Consider the following 14,637-nt stretch of genomic DNA (forward strand, 5'->3'; position numbering starts at 1 on the left):
ACATTTTTGTTACATGTAATCTTTTGGTTCAACCTTATTAATATATAATGAACATCATCAACAGGGGGAACATAGTAGGTGTATGCAAATATTGTACAATCCAGGTGTGCAAAGCTTTTAGAGACTTACCCAATAAGACTCACAGCTGTAATCGTTGCCAAAAGTGTTTCTAACATGTATTGGCTCAGGGGTATGAATACTTATCTAATCAAGATATATTAGTGTTTTATTTTTCATTAATTTGAGTTAATATTAGAATTTTTCTTCCACTTTGACAGAGTATTTTGTGTAGGTCATTGACCAAAAATGACAATTAAATACATTTTAATCCCACTTCTTTGTAACACAACAAAATGTGGAAAAAGTCAAGAGGTGTGAATACTTTCTGAAGGCACTGTAAATGTATCAACAAGCATTAGCCTACATGTGGATAAAGGAATCATAAATAATTTGATATCATGTTGTTGTGTGTGATCAGGCAGGAGTTTCTGATTAGTGCAAGTAGGACCTATAACCTTGTATTGCCACAGCTGTTCAAAATTCTGGGAAAAGTACATTGGTTGACGAGAGAATCCATAGAAACCAAGCAGTTAAATATCCTTATGTTAATATTTTTGGATAGGGCATCATATTTGCCTTGACAGCTGGCTATGCTGGAGAAAAGACAGTTCTGAATTTAAGGCCTGTACTACACCACCTCTGACATATATCAGGCTTTTAGAGAAAACAAATGGCATTTATTTTTGTTGTCATGAACACATCTCCCTTAACACTCCCCTAAAGAGGGAAACCAGGAGTAGTCATCTGCGACCGCCAAAGAAAAACGCTGGCCCAAATAAACCTACATTGTAGGTTGCCTGTAATTACTAAAAGCCTAGAATGGACCAACACAAAAATGTGTTGGCTAGTAAGCTGCACTGCTGCTGAATAGCATCGTCTTTCCCACCAGCAATCACTTCATATTTGTGTTGAAGTTGACAGAAGAAAGGCACAAGCCACAATGCACATAAGGAAGGATATTATACCAAAAGTAATGTAGAAAATCCAGTCAAATCCCTTGTTCTGTGATTCTCTGGTGTTCTTTAAGGGCTTAGGGATTGTAGTTTTATTTTTTTGTGTGTAAATAGATATAGTGTGTGTCTGCGTATGGGCATTTTATGTGCTTACCAATAATTGTGCGTTTTCTCTCCCTCCAGAGGGTGCTGGTTCAGGCCACAGGTTCGGCCCAGAAGGGAGCGCAGGTGCAGCAGCTGTCAGTCCCTCGGGTGCAACAGGTCCCTCAGCAGGTACACACTGTCTCCTCATCACCCCTTATTCCTTCTCCCCAGCCCACATGACACTCAGTCAGTCTAGCTTTAGCCATATGCACAGACCATGGCTCCATTCACAGTAGCATCAGACATATAGATACAGATTACATTCCCCACTGTATTGTAAGCTTTCTTGCTTTGGAACGGTATGGGTTTCTAACTGATATAATTGATATCTAACAGCAATTCTATGTGCTTCAATTGCTCAGCAGGGATTTTATTTTTTCTCAGTTTGACACTTTGGACTCACTGCCACCTACTGACAGCACTGCATTAAGATATGATTATGATTATGGAAGACATGAGTTACATTGAAGTTTCTTCTGATTCATAACAAGCATAGATATCCTATCTAATGTCAAGGAATGAGAAACAGCCTAGAGGTGGATACTCTCTCTTGATAATAGTGCTCAAAGGTTGATTCATGGGTTTCTCTCTCTCCATAGGTTCAGCAGGTCCAGCATGTTTACCCCTCCCAGGTTCAATATGTAGGAGAGGGGGGAGAGGCAGTTTACACTAATGGAACCATGTAAGTACTGCGGTGCTCTTCGTTTAAGGCAAAGGAACGTGTTCCAGGCGCCTTTAAAATGATTCTAAATAGAAAACCATTAAAGCTAATAGACCTGGCCAAACATCAACACAAAGTTACACATGGAATAAACAAACATACAGGCATTAATACAGTAGAAAAAGTATATATAGAGTGTGTGCAAATGAGGTAAGATAAGGGAGCTAAGGCAATAAATAGGCCATGGTGGCGAAGTAATTACAATATACCAATTAAACACTGGAGTGAATGGATGTGCACAAGATGAATGTGCAAGTAGAGATACTGGGCTGCAAAGGAGCAAGATAAATAAATAAATACAGTATTGGGATGAGGTAGTTGGATGGGCTATTTACAGATGGGCTATGTACAGGTGCAGTGATCTGTGAGCTGCTCTGACAGCTGGTGTTTAAAGCTAGTGAGGGAGATATGAGTCTCCAGCTTCAGTGATTTTTGCAGTTCGTTCCAGTCATTGGCAGCAGAGAACTGGAAGGAAAGGCGGCCAAAGTAGGAATTGGCTTAGGGGGTGACCAGTGAGATATACCTGCTGGAGCGCGTGCTACAGGTGGGTGCTGCTATGGTGACCAGTGAGCGGAGATAAGGTGGGGCTTTACCTAGCAAAAGACTTGTAGATGACCTGGAGCCAGTGGGTTTGGCAACGAGTATGAAGCGAGGGCCAGTCAACGAGAGCGTACAGGTCGCAGTGGTGGGTAGTATATGGGGCTTTGGTGACAAAACGGATGGCACTGTGATAGACTGCATCCAATTTGTTGAGTAGAGTGTTGGAGGCTATTTTGTAGATGACATCGCCGAAGTCGAGGATCGGTAGGATGGTCAGTTTTACAAGGGTATGTTTGGCTGCATGAGTGAAGGATGCTTTGTTGCGAAATAGGAAGCTGATTCTAGATGTAATTTTGGATTGAAGATGCTTAATGTGAGTCTGGAAGGAGAGTTTACAGTCTAACCAGACACCTAGGTATTTGTAGTTGTCCACATATTCTAAGTCAGAACCGTCCAGAGTAGTGATGCTGGACGGGCGGGCAGGTGCGGGCAGCGATCGGTTGAAGAGTATGCATTTAGTTTTACTTGCATTTAAGAGCAGTTGGAGGCCATGGAAGGAGAGTTGTATGACATTGAAGCTCATCTGAATGTTAGTTAACACAGTGTCCAAAGAAGGGCCAGAAGTATACAGAATGGTGTCGTCTGCGTAGATGTGGATCAGAGAATCACCAGCAACAAGAGCGACATTATTGATGTATACAGAGAAGAGAGTCGGCCCGAGAATTGAACCCTGTGGCACCCCCATAGAGACTGGCAGAGGTTCAGACAACAGGCCCTCCGATTTGACACACTGAACTATCAGAGAAGTAGTTGGTGAACCAGGCGAGGCAGTCATTTGAGAAACCAAGGCTGTAGAGTCTGCCGATAAGAACGTGGTGATTGACAGAGTCGAAAGCCTTGGCCAGGTCGATGAATACGGCTGCACAGTAATGTCTCTTATTGATGGTGGTTATGACATCGTTTAGGACCTTGAGCGTGACTGAGGTGCACCCATGATCAGCTCTGAAACCAGATTGCATAGCGGAGAAGGTACAGTGGGATTCAAAATAGTCGGTAATCTGTTTGTTAACTTCTCTTTCGAAGACCTTAGAAAGGCAGGGTAGGATAGATATAGGTCTGTAGCAGTTTGGGTCTAGAGTGTCTCCCCCTTTGAAGAGGGGGACGATCGCGGCAGCTTTCCAATCTTTGGGAATCACAGACGATAAGAAAGAGAGGTTGAACAGGCTGTAATAGGGGTTGCAACAATTTCGGCAGATCATTTTAGAAAGAGAGGGTCCAGATTGTCTAGCCCGGCTGATTTGTAGGGGTCCAGATCTTTCAGAACATCAGTTATCTGGATTTGGGAGAAGGAGAAATGGGGAGGCTTGGGCGAGTTGCTGTGGGGGGTGCAGGGCAGTTGACCGGGGTAGGGGTAGCCAGGCGGAAAGAATGGCCAGCCGTAGAAAAATGCTTATTGAAATTCTCAATTATAGTGGATTTATCGGTGGTGACAATGTTCCCTAGCCTCAGTGCAGTGGGCAGCTGGGAGGAGGTGCTCTTATTCTCCATGGACTTTACAGTGTCCCAGAACTTTTTTGAGTTTGTGCTACAGGATGCACATTTCTGTTTGAAAAAGCTAGCCTTAGCTTTCCTAACTGCCTGTGTATATTGGTTCCTAATTTCCCTGAAAAGTTGCATATCACGGGGGCTATTCGATGCTAATGCAGTACGCTACAGGATGTTTTTGTGCTGGTCAAGGGCAGTCAGGTCTGGAGTGAACCAAGGGCTATATCTGATCTTAGTTCAACTTTTTTTGAATGGGGCATGCTTATTTAAAATGATGAGGAAGGCACTTTTAAAGAATAACTAGGCATCCTCTACTGATGGGATGAGGTCAATATCCTTCCAGGAGACCCAATCGACCTGCTCGCTGAAGTGTTTTAGGGAGCGTTTGACTGTGATGAGGGGTGGTCGTTTGACTGCAGACCCATTACGGATGCAGGCAATGAGGCAGTGATCGCTGAGATCTTGGTTGAAAACAGCAGAGGTGTATTTTGAGGGCAAGTTGGTTAGGATGATATCTATGTGGGTGCCCGTCTTTACGGATTTGGGGTTGTACCTGGCAGGTTCATTGATAATTTGTGTGAGATTGAGGGCATCAAATTTAGATTGTAGGATGGCTGGGGTGTTAAGCATGTCCCAGTTTAGGTCACCTAGCAGCACGAGCTCTGAAGATAGATGGGGGGGCAATCAATTCACATATGGTGTCCAGGGCACAGCTGGGGGCAGAGGGTGGTCTATAGCAAGCGGCAACGGTGAGAAACTTCTTTCTGGAAAGGTGGATTTTTAAAAGTAGAAGCTCGAATTGTTTGGGTACAAACCTGGATAGAAAGACAGAACTCTGCAGGCTATCTCTGCAGTAGATTGCAACTTCGCTCCCTTTGGCAGTTCTATCTTGTCGGAAAATATTTTAGTTAGGGAAGGAAATTTCAGGGTTTTTGGTGGTCTTCCTAAGCCAGGATTCAGACACGGCTAGGACATCCGGGTTGGCAGAGTGTGCTAAAGCAGTGAATAAAGCAAAGGCTTCTAATGTTAACATGCATGAAACCAAGGCTTTTACGGTTACAGAAGTCAACAAATGAGAGCACCTGGGGAATAGGAGTGGAACTGCAGGGCCTGGATTAACCTCTACATCACCATCATATTTGTGTAATTAGGGTTGCAAAGATACCGGTAATTTACCAAAGTTACTGGAATCTTCAGTAATTCTGGTAAGTAAAACCATTTCCTGCAGTCAAATGACCAAATCGCCCTCTAGTGGCTTCATGGGTGGAATGTTATTAATATTTTCATAATTATTAAACATTATTTCAATAAACCTGCCGAAAATCCGGTGTTTCTATGTGAAATAAGTCGATTGAAAAAAGTACAGAAAATTGAGAAATCATATGACTAAACTGAATAAAAAGAAGAAACTATACTATGAAACAAAGAGAAATTATATATAGAATGATAGTAAAAAGCTTTGGAGCACCTTAAGTTAAATTTTGGCCAAAAAGGCAAACTCCACTCCATCGTTCATTGAATCAGATGACTCATCACAAAACCCACTGATATTGCCAACTACTTTAATTATTTTTTGCATTGGCAAGATTAGCAAATTTAGGCATGACATGCCTGCAACAAATGCTTATACTACACATCCAAGTATATCTTGCCAAGTCTAGGACCAAAAGGCTCCTCAACAGCTTCTACCCCCAAGCCATTACTGCTGAACAATTCATAAAAATCGCCACTGGACAATTTACATTGAATGCACCCATACATACTTCACAAGACATGCTGCCAGAGGTCTCTTCACAATCCCCAAGTCCAGAACAGACTATGGGAGGTGCACAGCATTACATAGAGCTTTGACTACATGGAACCCTATTGCACATCAGGTAACTGACGCAAGCAGTAGTATCAGATTGAAAAAAAAACTGATAAAAATCCACCTTGTGGAACAGCGGGGACTGAAGAGACACAGGTACAGGCACATGCATACGCACACAAACGCTAGCACTTTATATGATGTACTGTTTTTATCTTTTCTAAGTGCCTTAATGTGTTTGGACCCCAGGGAGAGTAATGGGGAGCCCTAATAAATACAAAATGGTTTTGTTTATTTCAGTCTTCTGTTATGTATATAAAGTGTAATATCGGGATGCAAACTCAAAATGTAATACATTTCAACTCTGTGTAGACATGGTACAGGTTCCTTCTTTTTTTAAGACCATAAATGTGTGTGTGAAGTGTGTACTTTTGATTCAAAGTAGATTTGTTTAAGACTACCAAGAAACACTGTGTGTGACCTTGATTTAGCCCACTGCAGTAAAAGGTTAACAGAAAGTCTATGGAAATCGTAACTTTGGTCATTTATACTTAAATAACTTTAATTTATGATATCAATGTGTCTATGAGTTTCTAGTAGATATGCCATATGGTTCAAGAGAATCTAATCAACAATGGCATAGTTAATTGAAAATAATGCAACTCTTCCAACAACTGACTTTTTTCATAACCGCCACTAGTTTGACGCCAAAACATTGACAACGAATACATATTGACATTGTAAAATAAAAGTAAAAAAACAATGGTATTCCCTAAGTTGATGGTTTGTATTTAGGATAATGTTTTAAAGCGTTGTCATTACATTTTTTATTTTTAAATCATCTTATGTAATTATTTCATATATTTTACATGTGATAAGGCCACACAGAGGGCCAGAGATAATTACAGACACCTGTGATAATCTGAAGTACCCAAAAGGGCCACTAGATATTTTATGATAGATTACATAAAATCCTTAAAAGATACAAAATTCTGGTAGTTTGCTGGTAAACTTCTAAAGTTTCCAGTAACGTTCAAAGTGCCTTCAGAAAGTATTCATACCCCTTATTCCACATTATGTTGTGTTACAACCTGAATTCAAAATGGATTAAATCTTTTTTTTTCTCACCCATCTATATACAATACCCCATAATGATAACATGTTTTTACAAAATGTTACACATTTTTTTTAATTGAATTGTCTAAATATCTCATTTACATAAGTATTCACACCCCTGAGTCAATATTTTGTAGAAGCACCTTTGGCTTCTACAAATTACAGAGTCTTTCTGGGTAAGTCTCTAAGAGTTTTCCACACCTGGTTTCTGCAACCTTTGCACGTTATTATTTTCTAAAGTGCAAGAAATTACCAGGCTTCCCTATATTCCCGTTCGAACCGGAAGTGCTATTTATATAACTCTGTGAATTATGTGTCATTCTAAGGTAGGCTTACATAAAAGAAAATAGAAAACTGCACACTGCTTTGCTAGTATCACTGTTCTTTATTAAGCCTTACGTTTCAGTCACTGCTTTTGGCAGTGTTTGTAATTTGCATCCTTATGTGGACATTGCTCCACCCACATCCGTTCAGGGCATTGAATGCAGTTGGAGTCAACGACAAATAAAAATGTGTTATCAAATATAGCAATGTGCATTTCATAAATATTCGAATAAAGTATGTACATAAAATGTATTAAACACATCTGTAAAACCACAATGAGGAAATCGACCTATCAAGAAAGTTTTCATAAATCACTGGATACAGTGCAGGATAAAAACATCACAGTAGGCTGAAGTGGTTTTAATGACATTTTTATATATATATATATATATATATATATATATATATATATATATATGTATTTTTTTTATTTAACATTTTATTTAACTAGGCTAGTCAGTTAAGAACAAATTCTTATTTTACAATGACGGCCTAGCCCGGCCAAACCCTCCCCTAACCCAGACGACGCTGGGCCAATTGTGCGCCGCCCTATAGGATTCCCGATCATGGCCGGTTGTGATACAGCCCGCTGCGCCACTTGGGAACCCTAGGGTTGAATATTTTCCCGGTATTTTACAGATGTTCCATCCTGAGAATAAATTACTTTTCTCCCGGGTACACGGTATTTTACGCCAAAACCGGAAGTGTTATTCAAAAGCATAATAAAGCATTTAAATATGTCTGGATGTCTTTGATTAGAGCTCTGTACAGCATGAACATTCAAACCCGATGCTACCTGAGCCTGATGAGCCATATATTAAATACATTTTATGAGCCCTACATTAACATCATTTATTGAGCCCAAACCCAAAAAAGCCCAACTGATTGTGCACTTACCCAATACATACACTACCGTTCAAAAGTTTGGCATCACTTAGAAATGTCCTTGTTTTTGAAAGAAAAGCTTTTTTTTTTGTCCATTTTAAAATAACTTCAAATACAGCAACTCCGCATCCCGGAGTCGTCTCTTCACTGTTGATGTTGAGACTGGTGTTTTGCGGGTACTATTTAATGAAGCTGCCATTTGAGGACTTGTGAGGCGTCTGTTTCTCAAACTAGACACTCTAATGTACTTGTCCTCTTTGTCACACCCTGACCATAGAGAGCCTTTTATTCTCTATGTTGGTTAGGTTGGGGTGTAACTAGGGTGAGTAATCTAGGTTGTTCTATTTCTATGTTGGCCTGGTATGGTTCCCATTCATAGGCAGCTGTTTATCGTTGTCTCTGATTGGGGATCATATTTAGGCAGCCATTTCTCCACTGTGTTTTGTGGGATCTTGTTTTGTTTTTGTGTAGTTGCCTGTGAGCACTCCAGAACGTCACGTTTCGTTTGTTCGTTTATTGTTTTGTATTTGCTGAAGTTTCACTTTATAATAAAGATGTGGAACGCTACGTACGCTGCGCCTTGGTCCAGTCATTACGACGATCGTGACACTCTTGCTCAGTTGTGCACCAGGGCCTCCCACTCTTCTTTTCTTTTCTGTTTAGAGCCAGTTTGCGCTGTTCTGTGAAGGGAGTAGTACACAGCGTTGTACGAGATCTTCAGTTTCTTGGCAATTTCTCGCATGGAATAGCCATCATTTCTCAGAACAAGAATAGACTGACGAGTTTCAGAAGAAAGTTATTTGTTTCTGGTCATTTTGAGCCTGTAATCGAACCCACAAATGCTGACGCTTCAGATACTCAACTAGTCTAAAGAAGGCCAGTTTTGTTGCTTCTTTAATCGGAAAAACAGTTTTCAGTTGTGCTAAAATAATTGCAAAAGGGTTTTCTAATGATCAATTAGCCTTTTTAAAATGATTAACTTGGATTAGCTAACACCACATCCCATTGGAATACAGGAGTGATGGTTGCTGATAATGGGCCTCTGTACGCCTATGTAGATATTCCATAAAAAAATCTTCCGTTTCCAGCTACAATAGTAATTTACAACATTAACAATGTCTACACTGTATTTCTGATCAATTTGATGTTATTTTAATGGACAAAAAATGTGCTTTTCTTTCAAAAACAAGGACATTTGTTTTTGACCCCAAACATTTGAACGGTAGTGTATATGATTTAGGCTACTGCACATTATGGATAACAGAAAAACAGAAAAACCATAGATGTAGCTTGGGTAAATAAATTAATCTAGTTCCTGTAGACTAATATTTTTGAGTGTGAACTGTATTTCTGTATTGTACTGTATTATATGGACTGGAATTACGCACATCGTTCAAACCATGAAAGCAGAAGAGAACATGCGATTCTGGGGCAGCACATGCTACAAAGTAGGTTAGCGAATTTCATTGTAATTTTGAAATAAAGCAGGGCCTATTTGTATAATTAGTAGGCTGACGCATACAGTTCCTTCGGAAAGTATTCAGACCCCTTGACTTTTTTCACATTTTGTTACGTTACAGCCTTATTCAAAAATTGATTAAATCGTTTTTTCCCTCATCAATCTACACACAATACCCCATAAAGACAAAGCAAAAACAGGTTATTTACATAAGTATTCAGACCCTTTGCTAGGACACTTGAAATTGAGCTCAGGTGCATCCTGTTTCTATTGATCATCCTTGATGTTTTTACAACTTAATTGAGTCCACCTTTGGTAAATTCAATTGATTGGACATGATTTGTAAAGGCACACACCTGTCTACAGTCATGGCCAAAAGTTTTGGAGAATGATGCAAATATTAATTTTCACAAAGTTTGCTGCTTCAGTGTCTTTAGATATTTTTGTCAGATGTTACTATGGAATACTGAAGTATAATTACAAGCATTTCATAACTGTCAAAGGCTTTTATTGACAATTACATGAAGTTGATGCAAAGAGTCAATATTTGCAGTGTTAACCCTTCTTTTTCAAGACCTCTGCAATCCGCCCTGGCATGCTGTCAGTTAATTTCTGGGCCACATCCTGACTGATGGCAGCCCATTCTTGAATAATCAATGCTTGGAGTTTGTCAGAATGTGTGGGTTTTTGTTTGTCCACCCGCCTCTTGAGGATTGATCACAAGTTCTCAATGGGATTAAGGTCTGGGGAGTTTCCTGGCCATGGACCCAAAATATTGATGTTTGGTTCCCCGAGCCACTTAAGTTATCACTTTTGCCTTATGGCAAGGTGCTCCATCATGCTGGAAAAGGCATTGTTCGTCACCAAACTGTTCCTGGATGGTTGGGAGAAGTTGCTCTCGGAGGATGTGTTGCTACCATTCTTTATTTAGGGCTGTGTTCTTAAGCAAAATTGTGAGTGAGCCCACTCCCTTGGCTGAGAAGCAACCCCACACATGAATGGTCTCAGGATGCTTTACTGTTGGCATGACACAGGACTGATGGCAGCGCTCACCTTGTCTTCTCCGGACAAGCTTTTTTCCTGATGCCCCAAACAATCGGGAAGGGGATTCATCAGAGAAAATGACTTTACCCCAGTCCTCAACAGTCCAATCCCTGTACCTTTTGCAGAATATCATGCTGTCCCTGATGTTTTTCCTGGAGAGAAGTGGCTTCTTTGCTGCCCTTCTTGACACCAGGCCATCCTCCAAAAGTCTTCGCCTCACTGTGCGTGCAGATGCACTCACACCTGCCTGCTGCCATTCCTGAGCAAGCTCTGTAATGGTGGTGCCCCGATCCCGCAGCTGAATGAACTTTTAGAGATGTTCCTGGCGCTTGCTGGACTTTCTTGGGCGACCTGAAGCCTTCTTCATAACAATTGAACTGCTCTCCTTGAAGTTCTTGATGATCCGATAAAGGGTTGATTTAGGTGCAATCTTACTGGCAGCAATATCCTTGCCAGTGAAGTCCTTTTTGTGCAAAGCAATGATGACGGCACATGTTGCCTTGCAGGTAACCATGGTTGACAGAGGAAGAACAATGATTCCAAGCACCACCCTCCTTTTGAAGCTTCCAGTCTGTTTTTCGAACTCAATCAGCATGACAGAGTGATCTCCAGCCTTGTCAACAATCACACCTGTGTTAACGAGAGAATCACTGACATGATGTCAGCTGGTCCTTTTGTGGCAGGGCTGAAATGCAGTGGAAATGTTTTTTGGGGATTCAGTTCATTTGCATGGCAAAGAGGGACTTTGCAATTAATTGCAATCCATCTGATCACTCTTCATAACATTCTGGAGCATATGCAAATTGCCATCATACAAACTGAGGCAGCGGACTTTGTGAAAATTAATATTTGTGTCATTCTCAAAACTTTTGGCCACGACTGTATATAAGGTCCCACAGTTGACAGTGCATGAGGTAGAAGCCATGAGGTCGAAGGAATTGTCCGTAGACCTCCAAGGTACGACTCTGTCGAGGCACTGATCTGGGGAAGAGTACCAAAAAAATCATTCTTAAATGGAAGATGTTTGGAACCACCAATACTCTTCCTAGAGCTGGCTGCCTGGCCAAACTGAGCAATCGGGGGAGTAGGGCCTTGGTCAGGGAGGTGAATGCCAAACGTCACGTCTGGAGGAAACCTTGCACCATCCCTACGGTGAAGCATGGTGGTTGCAGCATCATGCTGTGGGGATGTTTTTCAGTGGCAGGGACTGGGAGACTAGTCAGGATCGAGGAAAAGATGAACGGAGCAAAGTGCTCAGGACCTCAGACTAGGGCGAACGTACACCTTCCAACAGGACAACGACCCTAAGCACACAGCCAAGACAACAATGTTTTGCAGTATTACTTTAGTGCCTTGTTGCAAATAGGATGCATGTTTTTAAATATTTTTATTCTGTACAGGCTTCCTTCTTTTCACTCTGTCAGATAAGTTAGTATTGTGGAGTAACTACAATATTGTTGATCCAGCCTCACTTTTCTCCTATCCCAACCATTAAACACTGTAACTGTTTTAACGTCACCATTGGCCTCATGTTGAAATCCCTGAGCGGTTACCTGCCTCTCCGGCAACTGAGTTAGGAAGGACGCCTGTATCTTTGTAGTGACGGGGTGTATTGATACACAATCCAAAATGTAATTAATAACTTCACCATGCTTAAAGAGATATTCAATGTCTGCTTTTTTAATACCCATCTACCAATAGGTGCCCTTCTTTGTGAGGCATTGGAAAACCTCCCTGGTCTTTGATGAATCTGTGTTTTGCAATTCACCACTTGACTGAGTTACCTTACAGATAATTGTATGTGTGGGGTACAGAGATGAGGTAGTCATTCTAAAATCATGTTAAACTCTATGATTGCACAGAGTCCATGCAACTTACGTGTCATGTTAAGCACATTTTTACTCCTGAACTTATTTAGGCTTGCCATAACAAAGGGCTTGAATACTTATTGACTCAAGACATTTCAGATTTTTATTTTTAATTCATTTGTAAAAGAAAATAATCGAACAACATCATTCCACTTTGATATTATAGGGTATTGTATGTAGACCAGTGACCCCAAAAATCTAAATTTAAGCCATTTAATTTTCTGTCTAACACAATAAAATGTTGAAAAAGTCAAAGCACTGTACCCTCTCTTTGCAACCCTATGGGTAATACTATAATAGGAACATAAGCTAAGTGATGCAATGTTATAGTATGTGCTTCATATTTCACTCTGTATAGATCTGAGGTCATACCTTTACCTTATAGCACCTCTCTCCCCAGCCGGACAGCCTACTCCTATAACCCTGAGGCCCAGCTGTATGGGCAAGGTAGTGGAGGAGCCTACTTTGACTCTCAGGGTGGGGGTGCCCAGGTCACCACGGTGGTCTCCTCGGCCGGCGGCGGGCCGCCCCACGGTATGGTGGGCATCGCCATGGATGTGGGTGGTAGTCAGGTCATCTCCGGTGGCGGCACCTACCTGATCCACGGCGGGGGCATGGATGGGGGTCGCCACCACGCCTCACACTCTTCCCGCTCCTCCTCTGCTATGGTGAGCACCTTGGATGGGTTACATATACTCTGTCCTTATTTGTTAGGACTTAGGAATTTAGTAGGGAGAATAATGTTTCCAGTCCAGTAGGTTTGTCAGTGAAATGATTGTGATATGACTACGTAAGTCCATCAAACATTATGGTATACAGTTGAAGTCGGAAGTTTACATACACCTTAGCCAAATACATTTAAACTCTTTTTTTCACAATTCCTGACATTTAATCCCAGTAAAAATTCCCTGTTTTAGGTCAGTTAGGATCACCTCTTTATTTTAAGAATGTGAAATGTCAGAATAATAGTAGAGAATGATTTATTTCAGCTTTTATTTCTTTCATCACATTTCCAGTGGGTCAGAAGTTTACATACACTCAATTAGTATTTGGTAGCATTGCCTTTAAATTGTTTAACTTGGGTCAAATGTTTCGGGTAGCCTTCCACAAGCTTCCCACAATAAGTTGGGTGAATTTTGGCCCATTCTTCCTGACAGAGCTGGTGTAACTGAGTCAGGTTTGTAGGCCTCCTTGCTCACACACGCTTTTTCAGTTCTGCCCACAAATTTTCTATGGGATTGAGGTCAGGGCTTTGTGATGGCCACTACAATACCTTGACTTTGTTGTCCTTTGGAAGTATGCTTGGGGTCATTGTCCATTTGGAAGACCCATTTGCGACCAAGCTTTAATTTCCTGACTGATGTCTTGAGATGTTGCTTCAATATATCCACATATTTTCCTCCCTCATGATGCCATCTATTTAGTGAAGTGCACCAGTTCCTCCTGCAGAAAAGCACCCCCACAACATGATGCTGCCACCCCCGTGCTTCACGGTTGGAATGGTGTTTTTTGCCACGGCTTGCAAGCCTCCCCCTTTTTTCTCCAAACATAACGATGGTCATTATGGCCAAACAGTTCTATTTTTGTTTCATCAAACCAGAGGACATTTTTCCAAAAAGTACGATCTTTGTCCCCATGTGCAGTTGCAAACCGTAGTCTGGCTTTTTTATGGCGGTTTTGGAGCAGTGGCTTCTTCCTTGTTGAGCGGCCTTTCAGGTTGTCGATATAGGACTTGTTTTACTGTGGATATAGATACTTTTGTACCTGCTTCCTCCAGCATCTTCACAAGGTCCTTTGCTGTACTAGGTCCTTTGCTGTACTTGCGTACTATTGTTTGTACAGATGAACGTGGTACCTTCAGGCGTTTGGAAATTGCTCCCAAGGATGAACCAGACTTGTGGAGGTCTACATTTTTTTTCTGAGGTCTTGGCTGATTTATTTTTATTTTCCCATTATGTCAAGCAAAGAGGCACTGAGTTTGAAGGTAGGCCTTGAAATACATCCACAGGTACACCTCCAACTGACTCAAATGATGTCAATTAGCCTATCAGAAGCTTTTAAAGCCATGACATAATTTTCTGGAATTTTCCAAGCTGTTTAAAGGCACAGTAAACTTAGCGTATGTAAACTTCTGACCCACTGGAATTGTGATACAGTGAATTATAAGTGAA

General features: G+C 41.2%; 1 protein-coding gene across 2 annotated transcripts in view; it reads left to right on the forward strand.

Annotated features, from left to right (window-relative positions):
- Nucleotides 1-14,637, forward strand: part of LOC106584375 (DNA-binding protein RFX2) — a 59,351-nt gene that overhangs the window by 28,879 nt on the left and 15,835 nt on the right. For both annotated transcript variants that reach the window (XM_014169609.3, XM_014169610.3), the window contains exons 3-5: nucleotides 1,197-1,286; nucleotides 1,757-1,839; nucleotides 12,867-13,134. In XM_014169609.3, coding sequence (XP_014025084.1) covers nucleotides 1,197-1,286; nucleotides 1,757-1,839; nucleotides 12,867-13,134 — 441 coding nt within the window. The remainder of the gene's footprint in view (nucleotides 1-1,196; nucleotides 1,287-1,756; nucleotides 1,840-12,866; nucleotides 13,135-14,637) is intronic.

Source organism: Salmo salar, chromosome 23 (genome assembly GCF_965601325.2).
Source record: "Salmo salar chromosome 23, fSalSal1, whole genome shotgun sequence".
Lineage (NCBI taxonomy): Eukaryota > Metazoa > Chordata > Actinopteri > Salmoniformes > Salmonidae > Salmo > Salmo salar.